Source organism: Cydia splendana, chromosome Z (genome assembly GCF_910591565.1).
Source record: "Cydia splendana chromosome Z, ilCydSple1.2, whole genome shotgun sequence".
Taxonomy (NCBI): domain Eukaryota; kingdom Metazoa; phylum Arthropoda; class Insecta; order Lepidoptera; family Tortricidae; genus Cydia; species Cydia splendana.
The window spans coordinates 32,633,649-32,657,564 of record NC_085987.1 but is presented as its reverse complement, the minus strand read 5'-3'; the positions used below and the strand labels follow the sequence as shown (position 1 = coordinate 32,657,564).

Below are 23,916 nucleotides of genomic sequence, written 5' to 3'. Positions count from 1 at the left end.
AATAAAATGCAACTTTGCTATCAGTTTTTGAAGTGCAAAGTAAGACTTTCCGAGCTGGTGTGGTGAAAAGTTTATTGTACAAGAAAAAACTAAAAGACCAAACAAAGGCTTGCTATGGCGCAATATAGCGTATTAATCAATAGTGTTCAGTAAATTTTGTAAGTTTTGCTATACTAGACCTTCTAGACAATACTTTCAGGGGACTGCTCAACCTTGCTTGAAGTAAGTGTGGTGTAAAGGTATGAATATGTTCATCATCTTATGGTTTTCTTTAGCAGCTTCACTTTAACCTTTTGAAGGCTTTAAATCATAAACAAAAACGTCACTTACACGCCTCACGACTTTTAGGTGTTCTTGACGTTCAAAAGCTTAATAACTGATGATTTTCGTCATGCAAAAGTAGGTACTATAAAATACAAAAATCACTAAAGATATGCCTTCGGCTTGCTTTGATTGGGCATTGGGCACCGCCTGCACCACCGCCTTGCCTCGGCTCTCCTGCTTCCCACTCTCGTTCCAATTACTTATTTCAATAAGCAAATGATCGGGATAATGAGTGTAACTTACCCGCGACACGGCAGAGTAGGAAGCGGTGTAGGAGTCGCACGGCTCGGACATGTACGTGGGGGACATGTCCGCGACCGGCTCCTCGGGCGGCTTCTCCGCTTTGCTCTCCTTCGGCTCCTCGGGAAGCACCTCCTGCACTGCCGGCTCCGCCTCGACAGCTTCTTGTTTACCGCTTTTTGCTACGTCGGCGTAACTGTTAAAAAAAACATACTTATTTAATGAAAATCTAAATGAGTAAGAAAACTGTTGACTCATTTGAAGTGGCTACACATGTAGATTTTTTTCCCAAGCTGGACACTTAGGGGCTCGGTTGTTTTGTGCGGCAATCGCAGCGTTAAACGCATGCGATCAACGGAATATATTTTCCACGAAAATATTTTTTTATAAAGGGATTTTTTTTTTTTGGTAAATTGGAAATAGCTCAAGAAAAGTAGAAATAATAATAAAAAATCCCAATTCTTACACAAAAGTTAGAGGTACAACTTTAAATATAAATGCCCATCGACGCGAATTCGGCTAAAGCTGCTAGGAAAAAGCTTTAAGTCTACGCAATAAGAGCGAAAAAGACGTCGCGTCGTGAGGCGTCGGCCGAACCGAGCAGCAAAAGCTTGCGTCAAACGGACGCGTTTCAACAAGGATACTCCTTACATCATTTATAGTATAAAGAAAACATTTTTTTAATACAGTTGCACAAAAAGTGCTACTTTACGTAGCTGTTTAGCGTTCGCAAAGTTGGTTTTTGCGAACTAGTGCCTTTTACTTTTCTAGCTTTTTTAAATTTAATTTTGACCGTAGTCCACACCAAAGAGTTTGGATGTTCATAAACTTTATATATTTATATTTTGTCATTAGACATTTATTACGTACAAAAAGTATTATTACACGATATAAAGTAACTATTTATTTGGTTTTATATAAATAAAACGTTATACAATACGATATTTCACTTAAAAACTTTTTTAATATTTGGCTGAATGGAACTATCATTGCCACGTTGGCTGTCGTTAACAGAAAAATAATATAAAGTAAACCGGCGCCCGCCATTTTCACTTAAAATTGAGTTGTATCTAAATAATTAACTTAAATTGCACCTGTAATTGTGGGTTTGTATGAAATGTGTCAATGTGATTTATTTTTGCAATGTAAATCAACGCTCAACGTAGTTTATAGTGCTGAATAATATATAATATACAATATCATTCAAGTTCAAGAGAAAATTCGAAGGTGTAAGTGTAGCCAATATTTGTTAAATTGTGATTTTTTCGCAAATGTTTTAAAAAACGTCGTTCAATGTACGTGTGAAAGTGTTATTATTTACTTGTCCTGTGTCTTTTATTCGCCTGCGGCTCATAAAAGACATCTCGGGACTCGTAAATAATAACACACTTTCCACACTTGCATTGAAATGTACTATTTTATGTGCGTTTGACGCATTGCTTGTTACACTGCGGTTACCACGTAAAACAATGTTTGGTAATTACGTATAGATTATCTGATGTAAAATGATGTGCGCCCTACGTATCGCATTTAACGCAGCATTTATCGGATAAAACAACCGCGCCCTTGAACAGACAAAGGATGATAGCGGCAAATGGTGAAAACGGCAATCGGCATGATGACCACAGACTATTTTGTAACCTAACTGTTACTAATTATTTGTATAATGATATGTAGGTATACTTACTTTACAACACGATGAGTACAGACTACGAATTCTGGTTTCGAATTCCATTGATGGTAGGTAATGTAAAACCGTGACTGCAACCAAATCCATTGTTGGCCTTTGGTCAGGAACCGGTAGTAGCAAGACGTTAGTTCTCCTTTTTGCATGACTGTAAAAAGCACATAAGAGATGTGTTATTATATGGTAAAATTGTTATACTGACCGGATTTTTAAAATGGGACAGCTTTTATGTACAATTAAACAAGTACTTAGGGAATATAGAAAAAAACCCTTGATGTTGCATTGATCCTCAAATCTAAGTACATACTTATATATTCTATGCATCATAAGTAAAACAAATGTACCAAAGAATCAACTTACGAGCTTCGTGGCAATTGACAACCTTCTCTAGATCGTCAAAGTGGTAATAATCGTAGCCGGAGGTGCCTAGCACCTCAAAGGGCAGATAGCCGATGATAGGCGGCGCGCGGTGGTCGAGGAACAGGAACTTCCACTCGAAACTGTGGCGCGAGGTGAACTCGTTGCGGTTCGAGTCCACCAGCGACACGTCGCGGATCAGCTGCGGCGTGTGCAGGCGCCCCGTGCACACGAATAATCTGCGACATACACACACACTGTATAATGCTACCCAGCACAGGTAACCACAACTGAAAGATGGAACATATAAGATAACTCCGCACCGCTCTTGACTCCACAGTCCACATGGCTCTCCACACCGCCAAGGACAGAACCAGATGGAGAAAGATTGTGAGAGAGAAAGTGATTCAGAAGGGAGGTCACGACCCTCATTACTGAGGATTACGACGCTAGGAGGAGGATAAGATAACTCGCGGTCACCACACAGTTGCTCATTGTTAATCTACGTTTTTTTTCGTTAATCAAAATAGACTTTGTTCTAAATGGATATGTGGTATAATTTCTATTCTGTTATTTAACTCCCGATTCAATAAATAACCTTGCCATGTTTTGTAAAATACACATGTATTTTACTTTGCTCATAGTTGAAATTAAAAGTAGTGTTTAACTACATTCGAGTATTACATAATGTGTCTAAGGGTGGTATTCCATCTCCAATATATTGGTCCAATGCCATTGCGTCTCTCTTTCTCTCTCTCTCTCTCTCTCTCTCAAAATGTGAGACAAAATACACATTGACCAAAGAAATTGGACAGGTGAAATACCACCTTTTCCTTTAGGTCCTTTGTATGGATGTACCCTGCCCCCCTGTACTGCCCAAGTTTGTTTACGCCGACGTTTCTGCAAAAGAACCAAAGTCGTCGACACACACTTCTACCGTCAAAGGCGGTTCACTTAAATATTACGCGCTGATTTCTTGAACTTTACTTAAGTCCACAGTTAATTTACATAATGTTTATTTTGTGTACCACTGAAGTCACGTGACTTCAGTCTCACGTTTCGATTCGAGCGGAGTTGCTAACTAAAGTAAAACTTTTTTGTTACGAGCGAGTACTTTCTAAGATTTCTTAAAACAATTTATAAACTCCTTTAAAGTAAAAGAAAACTTGAGTTCAAAAAAGAAATGAAATAAAATATTATGACTTTTAAGGTATACCCGGATAAGATCAGGTGGAGGGTAAGATCGTATAATCGCAATTGCTACCAAAGTATATAGTAGTTATTTTACATCACTAGCAATACAGTGTGTGTCGCCATTTCATTCCGCCCCTCTTGCCACATCGTAGTTAACCTCCGTCGTGTGTTAAAAGTGAAAATGTGAAAAGTTATAATTTAATGGAAAACACCGGATTTTTTGAACGTATGCAACTTATTCTCCTTGCTTTACTCATAGAGTTCGTAGAGGTAGGTTCGTGCTTGAACTTAATTCCGCCGCCGATCCGTGCACTGAAATCGATTAACACTTTTAAATCTAAATATCGAGCATACTTGCTGAACGAACAAATTACCTAATTTCCTCCTTGCTGTTTGCCTGCTTGCTTAATCACTTTACCCAGTAACCCAGTATGCAAGCCAACAACGGTCCGCAACGTTAAACGACATGCTAAAATTGTTAACTACCGCCTAATTTAAGTTTATTCTTCGTTGTAGTTTCCCTCTTTTATTGTATGTATTTTGTAATCTGTGTCTGAAGTGTGTGTTATCCCTCTTTTAGTTTTAGTTTAGATGTAGATTAGTTTTAAGTCAGTTACCCACTGAAAATCAGCGTTATGGCTTGCCGTGGCATTATGCTGAGTGGGGATCCTGTTTAGCATCTAAGTAGTTTGTGTAATTTGTATTGTGTGTTATTCTATACCCAGATGTTAAATAAATGTAGTTCTTCTTCTTCTATTTCGGTTTGGTTTCTTGTAAAAATATTAAACCTACTATGAATCAAAGCTTCATTTGAGTCGTTGTTACACGTCAAGCACACAACTATTATGATATAATAATGAATCTTGTAAATTCGACTAAGAAGACTTTTTATACTTGGACTTAAATAAGACTTTCTTATTTTTTTTTTTCTTATCAGTACCGACCAAACTATTATGAACCTGAATAAAAATAATTACAAACACAGAACATTTAACAAGTTAGATCCTTTGATCTAACTTGTTGTGTGTGAGTCTTTACTCACCTATCCCAAGTAACACACAAGCAGGATAATAGAGTAAAATTATAATCTTATTCAAATTAAGATTGCATAAATTTTGTGTATAAGCGGTGGAAATTACTAAATTCGGAATAAAAAAATATGTGGGCCTAGTGGGGCCTATATACCAATAAATGCTGAATAAATGTTGCATAGTATCGGTTTTGCATATTAAAGCTGAATAATACTTATTCTTTACACAGTTACACAGACATTATTCAGCTTAAAGCATTTGTGGTTACGAAAAGCTGTATAATAGCAGCATTAGCAGCAATTAGCTGTATATATTACTGTGTTGTGAGATATTAAGCAGACAATATTAAGAAAAATGTGATAGTGGCTACTAAATGCTGAAAAGAAGCGTCGGTGGTGACTTTCAACTGTATAAAAGCGGTTGCAGTTTCTTATTTTAATGCTAGTTTTTGAATAAAGGTGGACGCTATTACTGGAATCTGTAATGAAATCCACATCTTATTTGTTATTCAGTAGCTGCATATATGGGTTAATTATGGCTTTTATAGACATAACGTCTGAATAATAAATACTAAACCAACACTTATACTTAAGTTATAGCGATTTTAGTACACATGTTCTATCTTTTCTTGCTAAAAGCTGCAAAATGAACGCAATGAGAAGCGCTATTCAAACTACTGCTTAGTATCAACAAGTGCGCGGTGGAGAGGGTTCCGTAGCTTTATACACGGTCAACGGTGCTACTTGTGCCTGATTGCCTTGAGCTTGAGCTTGTTTTTATTTTATTTTTAACGCATCTTGCGTATTTATTCTTTAAACCAATCATTATTTAAAAAATCGAGGTTTAGTTTTCTTAACAATTCTCTTCGATTGGTTATTTTACACAAGATGCATTGTCGTTTTAATGACGTAAAACAATTGCTAGCTACCATCGTAAACACTGTTAACTGACCATTTGCATACCTTACTGCAACGAGATGATTACCAATGGCCATTCAAGGTTGTTGCTGGTTGGCAAACAAGGTGTCAAATGCTAGTTATTGATATTATTGCATTAAAAACTTGTAGACTGGACTGGGTATGTGAAAAATAAAATAATCACCCCCATTAAAATATAGCGAAATCGATTCTCCGGTCGATTTTGAACGGACTGTTTTAAGGTTTCAAGTGGGTCTACTCATACCCATCCCACACTATACTCGTACTCATACCTAAACAATACTGCCCATACCAAACTATACTTGTACTCATACCCGTGATACTCGCTACTAATATACCCGCACCTTCGCACCTATACCATATTCATATTCATACCATACTCGTAACCATACCATACTCATACTATACACATCTTCGTACTCACGTCGTACATCTTTGCGTGTACCTTTACCTACTACATATTTGTCGGAACTGATAACGGAAAAAATAACTGTGTAATCTGCCGTGCCCCCAGATTTATCATATAACTTAAATATTATATCGCGTTTATAATATTAGTAGGAAGTAGGATTGAATATTGCCCGTGTTACATACCTATAATGTTTCTCATCAAACTAGTGAGGATCTATGTGGTTTTTACTATTTGTGTATAGAACCCTAATAGGCTTTAAGATTGAAAAAACAATTACTATTATACTGATGTTATTCAAAACTTGTTGTTCTAAAACCATTATTATCTAACATGTAGCTTAGTAACGCGAATAATGTGAATGCTTATTCAGAAATTTAGCACAATAATAGCTGTGGCAGCAGCTTATATTCAGCACAGTCGGACGCCATTACGGTTGCTCATATTCTAACCTCTACAATTAAATAGGAATTCAAAATTAACTGAAAAAACACATTTTCATTCATTTATAAAACTAGTTTTATCGTAGCATAACTTGTTAAAGTACATTTTCTATCACTAAAACATCTAAACACCGCAAAAAAATTACAAATTTAAAAATGGAGTAGTAAATTTTCTATATTTACTTTTTAAACGGTGCATTATTTACGCGGCGCTTTAAAATTTTAAATAAAATGTGTATATATATTTACAGTAAAGTCGCATGCGCAATGAAATTGAAGTTATGTAAACACCAAATCAATATGTGGGTGATGTCCTCCTTATTTTGTATTCACTTCAGAAACTACACTTTGACACGAGTTCACAAATTAAAATGGAAGACAAATCATTGATTTAACACACAAATATCTGAATATATTTTCTGTAAAAATGCACTTTTGAACCAAAAGCTTCATAACGTGTGAATAACTGATTCATTGTGTTCAAAGCTGGATAACTTTGCTTTAAAAGCGGTATAGAAGCTTTTGACAGCCTCTATACAAGTGTTATTCCGCTGATTCAATGTGTGGGCACACACTTATACAGCTATTACATTACTGTTATTCAGTTGTAAGCTGCACACCACTGCCCACTTTGTGCCCAAACCTTCTGTATAACGTCTGTAACAGCGCTGTTACAGACGTTATACAGCTACCTTATTCAGCTTACAGTACTGCATGCTCTATTATTCAAACAATATTCAGCTACTTTTGTGTTACTTGGGATGACAACACAGTAAACAACACACAGCAGAATCAAGAACTTGTACATTGTGATGATCTATTTACTCTGTTAATTATAAATGGTAGCGAGTGACCGTCGTGGGCAGGCGGAATAGAGCGCCCGTGCCACCGGCCGGGTTAAAAGCGGTAAAACCTTCGCGCACCGCCCTCGCCGGAGCCGCCTGCCCACTCGGGCAAACCTCCCCTACTCCGGACAAGCATCCCAAGTCATTTAATATTTATTAATTATGGTTATTTTACCTGGATTCGTGATCCGCTCTATAAGGCAAGTCTTCATTATCCAGCGGCTCTGTGTTGGTACCTTAAAAGTGAAACACATTAGATTAGGTAAAAGAAGTTATCAAAGTTGACGATTTATTAAATATATTAAAAACGGATCGGGTCACCCACGTGGCGGGCCAATGCGAGCTCCCGATGAGCTACTCGGTACGGAGTAAAACATGTCAAGTTATTTTGGACTTAAAATACATGAGTTTTTAATATATTTAGTAGCAATAATATTGGGGATCCGTTTAATGGCATATTCGGTATCGTGTTCTGGTAGGAAAAAAGTAGAAGAGCTTGACGCGAAAAATTTTTGTCCTTTGTATGAAGGATTGGTCGACTTGGGATTGGGACGAATTGCCTCATAGAAATTAATTCTGGTCGAAAAAAATATTCTTCTACTTTTTCCTAATCAGAACACGATACCGAATGTGCCCTCAAATGTGCCCTTTATTTTTGTTACACCCTGTATGTCTGTGTCACACGGAAGTTTTGTTATTTGTAGTTGACGATGATCAGAAAGACAAATTCATAATTAATATTATTGTATAACGTATTTTTACTAAGGCTGTTAAGGCATTCCTGTAAACATTTTTCATGGCTACAATTACCATTGTTATATCCCTCACAATTGTATAAATAATAATGCAATCGCATGAGTAGAGCCGGAGCACCTAACACCTTTTGGACCAGCTGTCGTAAAACAGCTAAGTTTACGAGTATATGGCCTGTGACATACTGACGAAAAGACGGTTATGACGACATAAGACGGTTTCCATTCTTGCCATTTTAGGTACATAACACTAAAAATACATCAACACCTCATATAGGTACCTATATTACACACACAATTAGTAACCATGACGGTTTTCGACCATCCATCCACCAACCATCTAACATCTACAGAAATGTAAGCACCAATGTGTTTTAATTATACTCACGAAAGTGTCCGCTGAACTCTACCAGTTCGTACGTGCTTTCGTCTCTGAAGTCCAAAGTGCCGCGTCTCAGGTGACACTGGAACCTTATCTCGTTATCTAAAATAAAACACACTGTTTGTTGAAGAACTTATACAACCTTAATATTTATTGCACCATAACGAAACAATGTAGTATATTGCGGACTTCATGCCGAGTCTCTCTACACGTCGAACTTACCGACATTAATTATCTTTATTCCCACCTTAATAGATACTTTATACTTTGATGGCATGATACGGAAACTTTAAAATGTCATCAAAATTGTTTATCTCTTCTGCTTTAAACATAAAACTAGCTTTATTATAATGTCTAATTTAATGTGTGAGGTGTCCCTAATACTGAATTGAATTTACCAGTTGCCTGACAATTGAACATTAAGGTTAAAATAATACATCAGTGATATGGCAATGGTCTAAGAGCTAGCCACGGAAATAGGTACATGCAATTTATAGAGCAATTAAATCCCTCTAGTTAGTATGCCATACTATCATTATTAATTAATCCGGGAGCCTGGCAGCTGTTTAGCGGTGGGTGCGGGAGTGGATGGGCAACAAAGGGGTTGTAAAATCAAATGAAGGTGTGCAATTTATAGAGCTCGAGCTCTGATCTGAGCTGATGATTGGTGTGATATAATAGCTAATTATGTATTTAATTCAAATATAACAATGCAAGGCGTTTTAATTGGGGGAAAAGTAGTGCCAGGTGACGTACAAGATTCGCGAAAAAGTACCATAATAGGTTTGCAATTTATAGAGCAACGAAATCTTTCTAGTTAGTATGCCATACTATCATTATTAATTAATCCGGGCGCCTGGCAGCTGTTCAGCGGTGGTTGTGACAGTGGTTGGGCAACAAAGGGGTTGTAAAATCATTTGAAGGTGTGCAATTTATATAGCTCTGTGTTTGGTGTGATATTATAGCTAATTATGTATTTAATTCAAATATAACAATACCAGGCGTTTTATTTGGGGGAAAAGTAGTGCCAGGTGATGTCCAAGATGCGCGAAAAAGTGCCAAGTCATCTCATTTACTGTGTCAAATTGTATCGTGTTTCGTTACTTGGGTGGGGTTGGGCTGATTTACTCGCTAAGCCTGACTGACTCGCACTTGGCCAGTTTTAAGAAACCCGTTTTTCACAACCCGGGATCGAACCCGTACTATTTTTTTAACCCGCGGCCAAAAAGATACGTTTAACTTGTGTATTTGTGTATGTTTGGACCACTATCCAAAAGTATGTTTAAACAAACTAGACATCAATTATTGTTTAAACAATTATTTGGCTTACATTAATTAAACAATGCAGTATAATTTTTTATCTTTATATATGGCATATACTCACGGAATTTCACAATATTTCCCTAAAAATTGTCCCCTGGACCACTCTTATTTCACATAATAGGAACTTTTTTAATTAAAACGCGAAATAGTTATAGTAATGTAAGAAAATTGCTCCTGCTGCTTTGTTTCTTTAAAAAATTATGAACTGATCTTGAACTTAAAAAGAAAAAAATAATGATGTGTGTTTTTCAATTTAGGGACAACTTAGTTGTCCCATAAACAAATCTGGTTTTCCAATGTAAATATTAATAATAAATCTTAAAGAGGGTACTAAATGAAACAAATTTAATAAAATATCAGAAAGCACTATAACATATATATGTATGTTAGTGCTTTCAGATACGTTATTGAATTTGTTTCAGACCCTATAAAAAATCTTATCACATAGTTTTTGTCCAAGAGACAACCAAAATGTCCTACGGACAACCACTTCCCTTGTCCAAGTGACTTGTTGTCCAAGTGACTTGTTGTCCGAGGGACTTATCTAAAACTTTGAGCCTTATAATAAATACTAAAGAATAAATGTGGGATGGATGAAATGGCGACAGGTCTCTGGAACAACTTGCGATCCACGAATGCCCCTTAAACTTAAGGGGAAAATATACAGAACGATCGTGAGACCTGTTGTAATGTATGGATCAGAATGCTGGGCGTCGAAAGTAGCGGATGAAAGAAGAGTGCACGCAGCGGAAATGAGAATGCTGAGATGGATGTGTGGAGTGACGAGAAAGGATCGTATTAAGAATGAGTATATAAGAGGAAGTTTGAAAGTAGCTCCAGTAACGGAGAAAATGAGGAGTACTAGGTTAGCGTGGTATGGGCATGTAATGAGGAGGGATGAATGCCATATAGGCAAAAGAATGTTAGGGATGAATGTTGATGGACGGAGAGCGTATGGTAGACCCAAAAAACGATGGATGGATTGTGTGAAAGAGGATATGAGAAAGAAAGGAGTGAGTGCTGAGGAGACGAAAGACAGAGGAGAATGGAAGAGAAAAACATGTTGTGCCGACCCCACATAACGTGGGATAAGGGCAGGGGAAAGAAGAATAAATACTAAAGATTGTTTGTTTATTTCACCCTTACGGTAAAATATATGTAAAATAGTATCTGGTACAATACAATTTATTGTAATATGTTAAGTATTTATGTGTTTGTGCCAGTGGTCCGATTAATTTATGGTTGTCCAGTTGACCTGCATGGCGTGGCGTTTTCATTTAATTCGAGTTGAAGAGTTCCGCATTACCAACTCTTCTGTACTATATTGGTCACACGAAGTCATGTAAGTCAAGTTACATGACATACGTGTGATCAGACGTGGCATGTATTACTTTACAAATAAGTTTCCTGACTTCTTTTATCTGCATTTGAAAAACAATAGTACCTGAATTGTACCTTCGTCGAACTCAAATTTGTCAACAATTTCAAAGATGATTTAGACTCATGTAACTCAAGTTGCGGAGTTGGGCGTGACACGGCAGCGCGGTCGACGCGGGCGGCCCGGGTGGCGCGAGTTAGAGCCAGTTGCTCTTTGTCGTCGCCTGGCGGGGTGATCGACTGAATATTTGCGCCTGTATTTTTGCACACACGATTTTGAAGGTCCACTCTAATGAAAAAGTAAAGGCCCAGACCTCTATAAATAAGACGACTTTGGCACTTTTTACCGCACCTTGTACGTCACCTGGCACTACTTTTCCCCCAATTAAAACGCCTGGCAGTGTTATATTCGAATAAAATACATAATTAGCTATTATATCACATCAAACTCAGAGCTCTATAAATTGCACACCTTCAATTGATTTTACAACCCCTTTGTTGCCCATCCACTCCCGCACCCACCGCTGAACAGCTGCCAGGCGCCCGGATTAATTAATAATGATAGTAGGGCACACTAACTAGAGGGATTTCGTTGCTCTATAAATTGCATACCTATTTCCGTGGCTACAACGACCAGCCGGGCTAGCACATGATTGGCGCAACAGTATATCACCCGCTAGATAGACTACCCGTCCCTCTTTAATTAATACAGTTAGAAAAGGGCGGGTAAGACTACCCGGATCTCGCGGATGAGATACTGTCGCGCCCCACCTGTGCTAGGCCTACAGATGAGAAACTTGGTAAAAATGCGACTTAACGGACATATCACAATAATAACTAGCAGAGCTCATAAAAAACAGATCGCAGTACATACAAGTATAGTTAGTTCGCTATTGCTGCGTGCGCAGTATCACCGCCGCTATGTGCCATTGTGATTTATTTGTTACTAGCTTTTGCCCGCGACTTCGTCTGCGTGGAATTAGTAACAGCAGCTAAAGTAGGTATAGCGCCTGGATAATGCTAATAGCAATCATTCAATTCGCGCATTGCTTTCTTCAATTATTAGGCAATTCATTAACTCTTTCAATTCCACCCCCCTTTGCACTCTCTTCAGGGATGATTTCCGACATAAAAACTATCATATGTCCTTCCCCGGGACTCAAACTATCTCTATACCAAAATTCAACTAAATCGGTTCAGCGGCTTATGCGTGAAGAGGTAACGGACAGACAGACAGACAGACAGACAGACAGACAGACACACTTTCACCTTTATAATATTATATATAATATTATATATATATTTAAGTATGGATATTAGTATGTATTTCGCAGATGACAAATCACGACGCCATTTTGTAAAAAATCGTAAGGGGAAATTCACATTTATGCCACGATTTGGTTTCCCTCAACAAAAGCAAAGCGTAAACCAATAGATATCATACTATAATGGAATAAGGGGTATACGTCACTTTCTGACACCGTGCGTCAGTAAAAGATGAAGGAGACATCAGGTAACACCTCATTCACGATAATCGGTTCAATAATTTTGACGCTACGATGGAACACAAGACACAAACATACCCGCATACAGTCAATACAAACCTAGGCCATACATACTGCGTAGGCTATTACTGCTATTAGCCTTTTAAATTTATGACATAACGCTTTCCATAGTCGGGTAAAAATATTAGGAAGGGTTCAAAAGTTAAAATAGTCGTATGCAATTATCGTATAAGTATCGCGGAGCAATTATTTTCAAAACTATTTTTATACCTTATTAAAAACGGTTTTGTGAAGACCCCTATTAAGGACATATCTACGACACCCCACACTATAGGGTTGAAGAGAAAAACCCACTTTACGTGTAGGGGAGTTCATGCCACTTTGTCGGCAACTTCGACGGGCAGACTGACAGACGGACATGGCGAAACTATAAAGCTAGTTGACTACGGAACCCTTAAAAAAAGCGCCCGATTTCAACATTGAGGGCCAGTCGTAAGCGGAACGTTTAGCCACCTTTAAAAAAATTGTTATAACCGCCACTGGCCATGATGCAAATACCGAAATTTAAATATTGAAGTATAGAATGGGTCTACCATGTGGATGAAGGTCATTATTATTCAGACATGGCAAGGCAAGCAAATGAAAACAATCCCATTCGCATTTCGCTCGTATTTCGCAATACCATAGGTGGGTAACCGACATAGCCGTCAGCAACGTTTGCTGATATAAAAGGCTGTTTGAAAACTTGAACTTTGTCTAGTAGTCAAAGAGAGAGTCCATTGACCCGCCTGTTTCGGCTTTACTGTACGAAAATCTATGTGGAAAGCGTCTCTGCTTTTTATCTAAACGTTACAAGATAGCAACAGCTTAGCAGCAGAGCAAAACACGCACAGAAAGTTAAAATTCTAAATTACAAACTTAAAATCTATAGCAACAAGTGATAAAATATACTTCTATACGTTGCAAAACTTTAATTTTCATAAATAATAGCCTACATTAATTTTTAATTTGCGCAGGCAGCCACAATGGTTAATTAAATCGAATTATTTGTTTAATTTCCATTAATGGTTACAATAATGGTTGTGGTTTGTCAATTTATTATTGTAATGCTTATGAGTAGATGCATTGCACTTTAAACAATACTATCAACCTTCACAAAAAGGCAGCACCAGCTTAGCACATAGTTTTTTATTGCAAAATGAAAATATTATTGTGGCAAAACTTACCTACTTTATTTTCAGGAGCAGAAAGTTTATAGCAAACTGTTCAGATATATATATAAATTATTAATAAAGTATTTGTTTTTTACCTTGGCTTCCTCTTCGTATTGTGTCTACTGCTGTACCGGGACCCTGAAGTATATTGTACAAGTTTGGGTGATCATCCTCAAAAGCTAAATCAAAGATGCTTTTGTTCACCACGTCACTCTGCAATTTAAACATGTTTTTAAACATATTATTTCCTGAAGCTATGTTAACAGAGCATATTTATCTAAAAAAAAACATTTATCTTACCATATTGTGGCCCAGTAATGATGTTATGCTCTCCGATACATAATAAACATGCCCGCTAGCAGAGAGAACCATCACAAAGCCCTCAAGTGCTTCCAAAACTAAATATGTAAATTCTTCATTTGACAAAAATGCCGGTTTCCAGTCTTCCTGTACGTCATGGACTCTTGATCTAACTGTTATTTCTAAAAGAAATGTGATAATTATGAGATACATGGAACCAAAAGATGTAAGGAAAAAGAAACCTTTGCTAAAATAAAATTATCTACTTTAGTAGTTAAAAAACATAAATATCACATTTTTTTATACTACATCGGTGGCAAACAATCATATGGTCTGCTTGATGGCATTTATAGTTCATTGTCACATTCTTAGCTTGACCCATGACTTTCTCTACATATATTGTTGATTTCCATGGTAAAAATTAATATATATCTTATGATAATATTTAAATTGGTTTACTGGGTTCAGCATGACAAGCAGACACTTACATTTTCATTTATAATATTAGTGTGGATTCATGTTATTTGCACCAATGCAAAATAATCTGGATATTGAATATGACTGATTATGATAATTCTGATCTGTATTGGTATCCTCTTTATAAAATACACAAGACCATGTTAAGGCATCTACATAATAGGTCTTCAAAAAAACTTTGGTTGTTTGAAGGGCAATAGCATAATGAAAAGCATTACCTCATGCAAATTACATAACTTACCATTGTGGTTTTTCAGAAATGATATAGTTGATTTTAAAACTGTAGATTTGTCCATCTTCCGATTATTTGAAGACACCATACTGCTCAGTTCATTGACTAGGAGATTAAACTGGTCTCGCCTTTTCTTCTCACTCATGTTCCTAGTCCTCCTACAATGTTAACAGGCCAAGTCATATACTTTGATTCAAGTTTTATACATTAGAGCAGGGTATCTCAAACTTATAACAATACATCAGAGTTTTTGGTAGGGGAATTTTTAACACTAGCCAAAAAGTATGTAAAAACTGATAGTATTTTAACATTTATAAGCACATTTGGAGCTAATTATTTATTTTTAATTCATAGTTTGGTAATTATTTTGCAATAAACAAAGTTATAAATACTTACACAAAATCATTCCTACACCAAAAACCCCAATTTATGCTCATAACCAGACATAGGATTCTATGGGGCAGAATTTATTGACAGCTAAGGAGTTCTTATATCGATAAACTCAATTATCGATGTTTCTCTCATGTACTATACGGCTACCACCAGTTTTGACATTGACAGATACGCTCGCGTCTACGTAAATTACTTTCTATACATCTCGCTTGCACTAATATGCGAGTACGAGCGAGATGTACAGAAAGTAAATTACGTAGACGTGAGCGTTATGTCAATGTTAAAACTGATGGTAGACGTACTAGTGATCGCTCCAAGTTTTGTTTGTAAAAATATTTTTTTATTTAAAGTATTAATATGAAACATAATAATGACTAAGCTCCCGTTTTCTTTATTTTGAAGGGATTTTTGAAACTACACTTATCATAATTCTTTTTAATCTAGTGGTCATATAAAATAGGCTTTGTGGAAACTTTATCATTAATCCCGAAATAATACTACAAATAATATACATTTACAAACAAAACTGGAGGCGGTCACTAGTATTAGGGAAAAGTATTGATAATTGAGTTTATTGGTATAGGAACTCCTTAGCTGTCAATAAATGCTGCCCCATAGAATCCTATGTCTGCTCATAACTAATGGGCAGACGACAGATGCAATATACGTCAAAATCATGTTGTCTTATTTAAACCAATTTTAATTATGTATATCGATTGACATTATTTTGACATATATTGCATCTGTCGTCCATCCATTACTCATAACTCACATACCCCTAAGAAATTTCCCATGTTGCTGTAAACTTTTTGTGTCGAGCATTTTTTAAATTCTCTATTTTTTAATGTGCAATTACCAGTACCAGTGCAGTTAGTTACCAGTTATCTGTCAAATTCTGGTCTTGTTGCTACCCCGTTACTATCACTGGTAAACCCCTTGCCATTTACATACCTCAATTTGAAAACGCTACATTACAGGGTCTTGTTGCCAGATTTAATTGTTTAGCAAAGACAGACAACTATTTGTAGGGCAAATTAAATCCAATATAAAAGGGAAGAAACATTTAATTATCTGATAATCACACACTATGACATTGTTTATGTAAAGTTTACATTACTGGCACATAAACAATGTGATAGTGTGTGATTATCTGATAATTAAATGTTTCTATTATAATTACAATATTTCTGTAATTTATCTACATGCTTACACAATTTTTTTATTTGCCTGTAAGAAAAACAAGTCATACAAATACACCTAAGACAATTTTGGTGTTCGTAACATGCAACAATAAACTTACCTTTTGGAGTCATCTTTATCATCACCGTCGTCTTCCATTTTGCTAATGGTAAGCGGCAGGGCAAGTTATCAAAATATAACACAATTTACAACATCGCACTAACTACGATGAAGATGTAGTGTGCATATGTTGTCGTCATCGGCTGGGTTTCGATCACATCGCGGTAATTGATATATATAACACGAGAATAGAAGCGTCTGATTCTGTAGAAAATAGGTATTTTAATAATGACCACCGTATTCCAAATCTTGCATGCGTATCACTGTAGACATATAATTGTATCACTGCCAGCTAGTTATAGAAACCAAACTAGTTAAACAATCGGAGGTCAATAGCTGTCACTGGAACTATTTTGAAAACAAGTAAACGTTTATAATTACACAGTAAATTCACAATACGATAAATATTTTCAACACGACTAAAGTACCTAGGAATGATCTTTCATGTTGTATGGAAGATTGGAAGAAAACCATCCATAGACATAGTACAACACATGATATTTTTTTATTTTCTTTCCTAAAGGACCTTGCAGACCTAAAAATGTGCTTATATTCCAACTTGACTCAATATGGTATCTTAAGGCTTCTACAGACGGTGCAACAAATCAAATGCCGCTAAGTATTGCAAATCGCAAATGATTAATGGTGACGTTTAGAGAGGCACAAATATAGCACACTTACAACCACACTTATATTTAAAAAGCTAATTTTTATGCATTTCTCTTCAGTTTTAACTGGATTTTAACCTTTAGGTGTATTAAATCATTTTACAACTTCGCCTTAAATTGTCTATGATTCATTTGACATTGACAGCTTTATTTTTGTACCCCCTCCAATTTTCTCCTTCCTTCAATTTCCCACCATCTTATTCGTCACCGTCAGTCAGTTCTGATAAGTGTCCGGTAGTACGTGGTTGTGTACATCTATAAATAGTTTCAGATTTGCAGTTTTTAACATCCTGATTACCCAAAACAAAAGCGGAGTTTATACCATGTGGCCTCCGGTTAGCGAGCTTGTAATGCCGTTGCCGTCTACTACAACCGAGGTAACATAGTAAATAGTTTTACTTTAAAGCCACCTGAAATCTCAACGAATTGGTATAGTTGTACAAGATCATTTTTACGTTATAGAATAATGTTACGTAATTGTAAGTGGTATTAGGCTCCTGGTGAGCTATAAAAGAAGGAAATCCTCGCCACGTGGTTATTACGTAATAAAATTATGTAAGGATTCAAGCTTAGGGATGATTTAATCGAGCCGGCGGCATCGAAAGACCGTTATTAACAGTTACAAAATTGTAGGTCATATCATTTTCAAATTATCGTGGTGAACTTTTTAACCAAGTGCTATTGATTATTATAATGTACAATTGTACATGTTGTCAAGAATAAAGGACAGTTTAACCATGGTAGATCGGCGGGGCCGGCTCCACCGCGAAACGAAGCGGCGTGCGAGTCGGGTCGTAAACAGTGTGTTGGTGTAAACATAAATAATCGGTAGACGCCTAAAGCGCAACTAGTGAGCGAACTTGAAAAAACACCCAAATAAATACAATTGCGTAATTAGTACATTATGTAACATATGCTTTTTCCTATCGTAACTTATTGATAGGAGTAAAGAAATTATAGCAGTTTGGTCGTTTTTGCAATTGGAGCAGAGATTTAATAAGTGAATAGTATTTATTGCTGACTGTACAGTACGCGAACAAAATGCTAAAAATATGTACACACTACCTTAATGTATAGATACCTAGAGCAATAAGGCTGTGTACACATATTTTTGGCACTTTGTCCATCTATATTTAATAACTTGACTGTACCTAAACCTATTCCTTCCACCACTGTGAAAGATGGTACGTATAGCGGAAAAAGTGCATATTAGGTATAACCTCGATATTTGTTTAGCGCTTTTTTCGATAACCACTTAGTCAAGCGTCGTTCAGCCCTTAGTAGCCTAAATATCTTATTTTTGCTCGGGTACCTACATGTATTGTCGTTTATATTTTGTGTAGGTATGAAATGACGCAGTAGCGAATTTAGGGGGGCGGGGAGAACAGGGCTCAAGCCCTCCCACCCCCCTTCTCGAAATCACATGAGTCCTTTCATGAAATTTTTAGACCTACCCACATTGGGTGCAAGCCCCTCTCCCCGCAATTCAAGTCCCTCCCAAATTAAAATCCTGGATCCGCCGCTGGAATGACGCACAACTCAATAAGTAACCTTTAGGTATCGATTAGTTTTCTTTACCGATATTTTACTGTTGGAAGGCTATAACAGATCCGACAAGGTATAATTATAGTATACGATTACCTAAAGCCCAGTTGACACACCAGATGCGTAGGTGAATACCTACGTGCTGAATAGCACGGCGGCGGCGTTTACACGCTTGTTTCGAAAGAGCCGCAGACGGAGTTGTGCTTCATAGGTCCTATGCATCAGGTGGCCAGACTTATGGTTGCCATAGCTGAAGGTAACCAAATGAGGATCAAGCGCACGTACAACGTGCTTACCTACTTACCCTTTGTTCTTAACTTCCAACTTCAGTTCCAAGTCATCAGGACGAGTCACCATGGCCTTAGTTGTCAGAGGTGCGTTGGGCGTTTATCGCGGCACCACGCGATAACTGAAGTAGTTCGCAGGGCTTTGGTTTCAGCCAATGTTCCCTTTGTTGCGGTGGAGACTGCAGGATCCTGGGGTGCGGAGGCTAAGGAGTTTGTGTGGGAATTGGGTCGGCGACTAAGAGATAGGGGTTGCGATCCTCACTCCAGATCATACCTGGTCCAACAGATCTTCTTGGCAATACGACGGGGCAACGCTGCCAGTGTCATGGGGACGTTTGAGCCGACTACGGCTCGGGGTGGCACCATAGCTGCGGATTACAGCATTTGTAAGTAAGTTACAAAGTCTGTAGCTGATTTGCTTTATGTCCACTTGACGAAGCTTGCGTTGCTGACCACACACTATGGATGGACTTGTTTCTACTTATAAAAAAAAATCTTACCTGAATTAATTTCAATGTACAGCTTTTTAAAGTAGGCGCAACGTAAGAAGTGATACCTATTTGACAGTTATGAATTGACCCTTGAGGTACAAATTGTAACCCGAGCGCAAACAGCAGCAGAACGACGTGTCGTTGCGACGCTATTGGTTTCTATGTATTTCTATAGTAACTTCGTGTCGCTAACTACGAATGTTAATTTCATTACCTTACCTACTCTAAGTTATAGAGTAGATAGGTATTTTTGTGTAGTTATTAGTTACGTATTTATTATTTTGCTAATGCAGTAGCTAAGCAAAAAAACACTAAACTGCATTATTTTCATTAGCTCGATCGATGCTGACGCTGCGAAAACAATTGTAGGTATAGTCAGCAGCAAAAGTAGTTAAACGGGTGAAGTCGAATTAAACTTAACAACGCTTTATTGTTAGGAGAATAAGAACGCGTGCAGGTAGGTCATTATGAATATCTCACCCATAATCGCGAAGCTATGAAGGTTGACGCTGCAAGTTTCTACTGCTACTTGAATTCTTTCGGAGCATTTTTTTCATGGCCTTTCCGTTAGCAGTTTTCATTTAATGCTTAACGCCGTGCAGAGAACGGGACCTCTGGGTTGCAATTTGTAATGACTATATCGGAAATAGAAGGCTAGCACCATTACCCGTCAAGTCTTAAGTCCACCATCAGCATGTCTCGGTATTGGGACCTGCCTAGGCTAATAGTATAACTATGAAGTACCTAATATTAGCCTATCTAAAGTAATTTATTCAGCTGCTTGTAAGGTTTAATGCTCGCCTACCTATAATTATCCTACACCAACACTGACTACCCAGCAGTCCGCCAGTTGTTCAAAGGTATCATTACAACGATATTCTTGTAAACAGCTTCATATAGCTACCTACCAGCCTACTTTAATAATTACGTATCTTATTGTTGTCAACACGTAAATGCCCAGTTGCGCAAACATTCATATTGTTTAGACATATGTGTATGATGATGTACACTACACCTAGGTTATACACCTAACTACGAGCAGATATTAACACTTTCGCAACCAGGCAAAATTTCAAACAATACCCCAGAAACCGACAGTACTCGCTAGTCGGGCAACGACGTGCAACTCAATGCCGCACGCCGCGAACCCGCTAGTCGGGCACGCGGCGGACGCTCAGGGCTTTGCCAAGTAACTTTCGTATAAGTACGTGGATAAAATTAAATCTGCTGTCTCATCTGTTTAGGCTCCCCGTTTTGTTCTTCTCCTAATTCTAACTCCTATTGATACATACCCATGTATGCAATTTCACGTAACCAACTAATAAGAATTTTTATTTTGTAATCGCATTAGGTAAAGTAAATAAAAATACAAAGTGAAGTAATAAAATATAATAATCAACTGTACCAACTTTTCGACCACATAATAATCAGAAGACTTACAATTTTTTCTGTTAGTGGCAGTGGCAGCCCTGAGGTAGTGAAGATGCAATGCTTGCCCGCCTGTCGGACACTTCGGCGTCGCGTGTAGGTTTATAGCTCTTGCCCGACTAGCGGGTATGCCGGCATCTGAGTAAAGTTTACGAGTGCCCGAGAGTCGGGTACGCGGTGTCGAATGTGTTAATACTAACTAGCGACCCGCCCCGGCTTCGCACGGGTAAACCTTAACAAATTATACACCTAAACCTTCCTCAAGATATTGATAGGTGAAAACCGCATGAAAATCCGTTTAGTAGTTTTTGAGTTTACCGCGAACATACAAACACACAAAGAGACAGACGCGGCGGGAGACTTTGGTTTATTTGGTTAAAGTGCGTGTATGTATGTTACATCTTCACGCTTAACCCACTGAACCGATTTAATTGAAATTTGGTACAGAGACTGTTTGAGTCTCGGGGAAGGATATAGGACAGTTTATATCCCAGTAATCATTCTTGAAGGGGGTGGAAGTTTGTAAACGGAATTCATACTTTCATAAAAAAGACTATAAAGGTGGGATTCCACCAGTGTGCGGCACAAGCATGTTCAGTACGAAAATGCTTGTGGCGCACACTGGTGGAATCACACTTCAAGACTGTCATTTAACTTTTAGTAAAAAATAAATAAACGTGTATCCATTTTCTACCAATTACAGTTTTGAATGATTCACGGTTAGTTTCACTAGACTTATATTGAGCGGGATATGAACCGTGATTACCTTTTGTATTGTTTTCGAGCTCCCAATTACCAATTAGCCGTCTGGAAATGTTGGAATTAATTCTGATTTCTTAAATATGTCAATACGTAAGTCCTTGGCAAAATCCTCTTTTTGGTAAAAGCAAGTGTTGGTAAATTTTTAGCTACGATTATACTTTCTACTAAGCGGCCATTTAGGTAGATATTTACTCATATATATTTTTACGTGCTCAAACTGGCAATTCACGAAATTGTACCTAAAGATATCAGAATTTTCAAGACAATCGAATAGTTACTAGAAAAATTCAAATACAGATTTAAAGTAACAATTACATACTAGCTTATAAAATAGAGACGTCTATCTATCACATCGTAACGCGCAAAACTATCTGAAAAAAAGGATTTTATTGGAACACAGGAACTAATATGAATTGCATTAATTCTGGTCCTCGACACTAATCATATTACGAGGTTACCATATCAATTATTAGCCACGTCAAATTAAGCCGAATTTGGGCAATCTGCGGAAATAATTCGTGTAGTTTTGAAAATAAATTGGTACAGGCATACCTTGTGGTGTCCAGATAAACATACTAAAAGTCCTCGAGGGTAGGGGGTGTGCTGAGGGTGTGGGGGGGGGGGTTGAAGGTACCCCCTGTGTGTTTATCTGGACACCACAAGGTATACCTGTACCAATTTTCAAAACTACACGAATTATTTCCGCAGATTTTTCTAATTTGCTTAGGCTATATTGGATTATAGAGACACAATCGTAGGATTTCAATATTAGGTTAATGCATTGCCAAGGCGTTAGGTTATACTGGCTAGTATGCAGGTATACATATGTATGTATGTAACAAACCAGTACCTTCTGATCATTTTTATTTGAGTTTCTTTCATATACAAACGAGTGTTGGGTTCTTCTATGTGACGTAGAGTGAGCGTTATTCATTTAGGTCCAATAAGTAAACAAAGTACCTTTTTTTGTTTAATTACATACCTACTCATTAAAAATCTCTCATTACATTTCTTTCAAAATAGAGTTATTGACCTCAAAATGTGAATGATATTATTATACAATAGACATTTTAAGTTTTTTTTAGTATGTAAACTGCTATATTACACGAAATTTATATTTATAATAAATATGATCTTAACTTGAAGTTCACTTTAACTACATAATATTTCATTAGCATAAACTAAAAAGCAAGCAGGAAAAAACGGGAACTCATCATCTCATCAAACTGCTCGGTGGATTTTAATGATTACTGTGTTAAATCGATTCACCAGAATTATAAGTTTACCCTTTGTTTGTACAGATCGATTCATAAGATTTGGCGACTAGTTTATACTTTTATAATAAATAGTCAATATTTAAAGCTTCACTCATGAAACATGAACATGCCTAAACGGATGAAAAGTTGTGATCTAACTAAAATACAGACATTTTATACATTTCGCGTTTGCGTTAAATCCGGTAGTTCTGATTTTTTGCAGACGTGTTTATGATGTTGGCCCAACTTTGTCAAATATCGAAAAGCCCGCGAAAATTTCGGTTTTCTTTTAGATTTGGGCGATTATAACCCTAAAGGACTAGTTTTTGATAGTGCCTTCTCAGGACGTTTTTAAAGTGGACTAAATTTGCTACAATACGAGACTAGAATTGTCTAGTAAGGTTTTATTTCGGAAACTACTAGATGTACAGAGACAATTCTAGTCTCGTACTGTAGCCAATCTACTCCACTTTAAAAACGTCCTGAGAAGGCAGTATCAAAAACTAGTCCATTAGGGTTATAATCGCCCAAATCTAAAAGAAAACCGACCTTTTCGCGGGTTTTTCGACCCTTAACTATCATGAGCTCAAATAACATCAGTAATTTTTTCATTCACTACGTTTTTTTTTGCAATCGGTACTCTATGAACTTAGAAATCTGTGCAATCAATGTAATCATTCACCTCAACTTTCCTTCCAACACATAATAAAATTGTCGACCATGAAAAATATCGATCACCGTTCAAAGAGTATTTTAT

At 37.1% G+C, this 23,916-nt stretch overlaps 2 protein-coding genes across 4 annotated transcripts in view; one reads left to right on the top strand and one right to left on the bottom strand.

Moving 5' to 3' along the window:
* Window positions 1-17,204, bottom strand: part of LOC134804771 (circadian locomoter output cycles protein kaput) — a 35,437-nt gene extending 18,233 nt beyond the window's left edge. For all 3 annotated transcript variants that reach the window (XM_063777997.1, XM_063777994.1, XM_063777995.1), the window contains exons 1-9: window positions 16,724-17,204; window positions 15,040-15,188; window positions 14,322-14,503; window positions 14,117-14,234; window positions 8,609-8,704; window positions 7,644-7,704; window positions 2,612-2,847; window positions 2,252-2,399; window positions 568-760 (exon numbers count right to left, since the gene is read on the bottom strand). In XM_063777997.1, the coding sequence (XP_063634067.1) occupies window positions 568-760; window positions 2,252-2,399; window positions 2,612-2,847; window positions 7,644-7,704; window positions 8,609-8,704; window positions 14,117-14,234; window positions 14,322-14,503; window positions 15,040-15,188; window positions 16,724-16,761 (1,221 nt within the window). In that variant the 5' untranslated portion in view covers window positions 16,762-17,204. The remainder of the gene's footprint in view (window positions 1-567; window positions 761-2,251; window positions 2,400-2,611; window positions 2,848-7,643; window positions 7,705-8,608; window positions 8,705-14,116; window positions 14,235-14,321; window positions 14,504-15,039; window positions 15,189-16,723) is intronic.
* Window positions 17,205-17,577: 373 nt separating this feature from the next.
* The window catches only part of LOC134804762 (uncharacterized), a 40,099-nt gene continuing 33,760 nt past the window's right edge, over window positions 17,578-23,916 (top strand). The window contains exon 1 of the mRNA XM_063777980.1: window positions 17,578-17,767. Within this exon, the coding sequence (XP_063634050.1) occupies window positions 17,714-17,767 (54 nt within the window). The 5' untranslated portion in view covers window positions 17,578-17,713. The remainder of the gene's footprint in view (window positions 17,768-23,916) is intronic.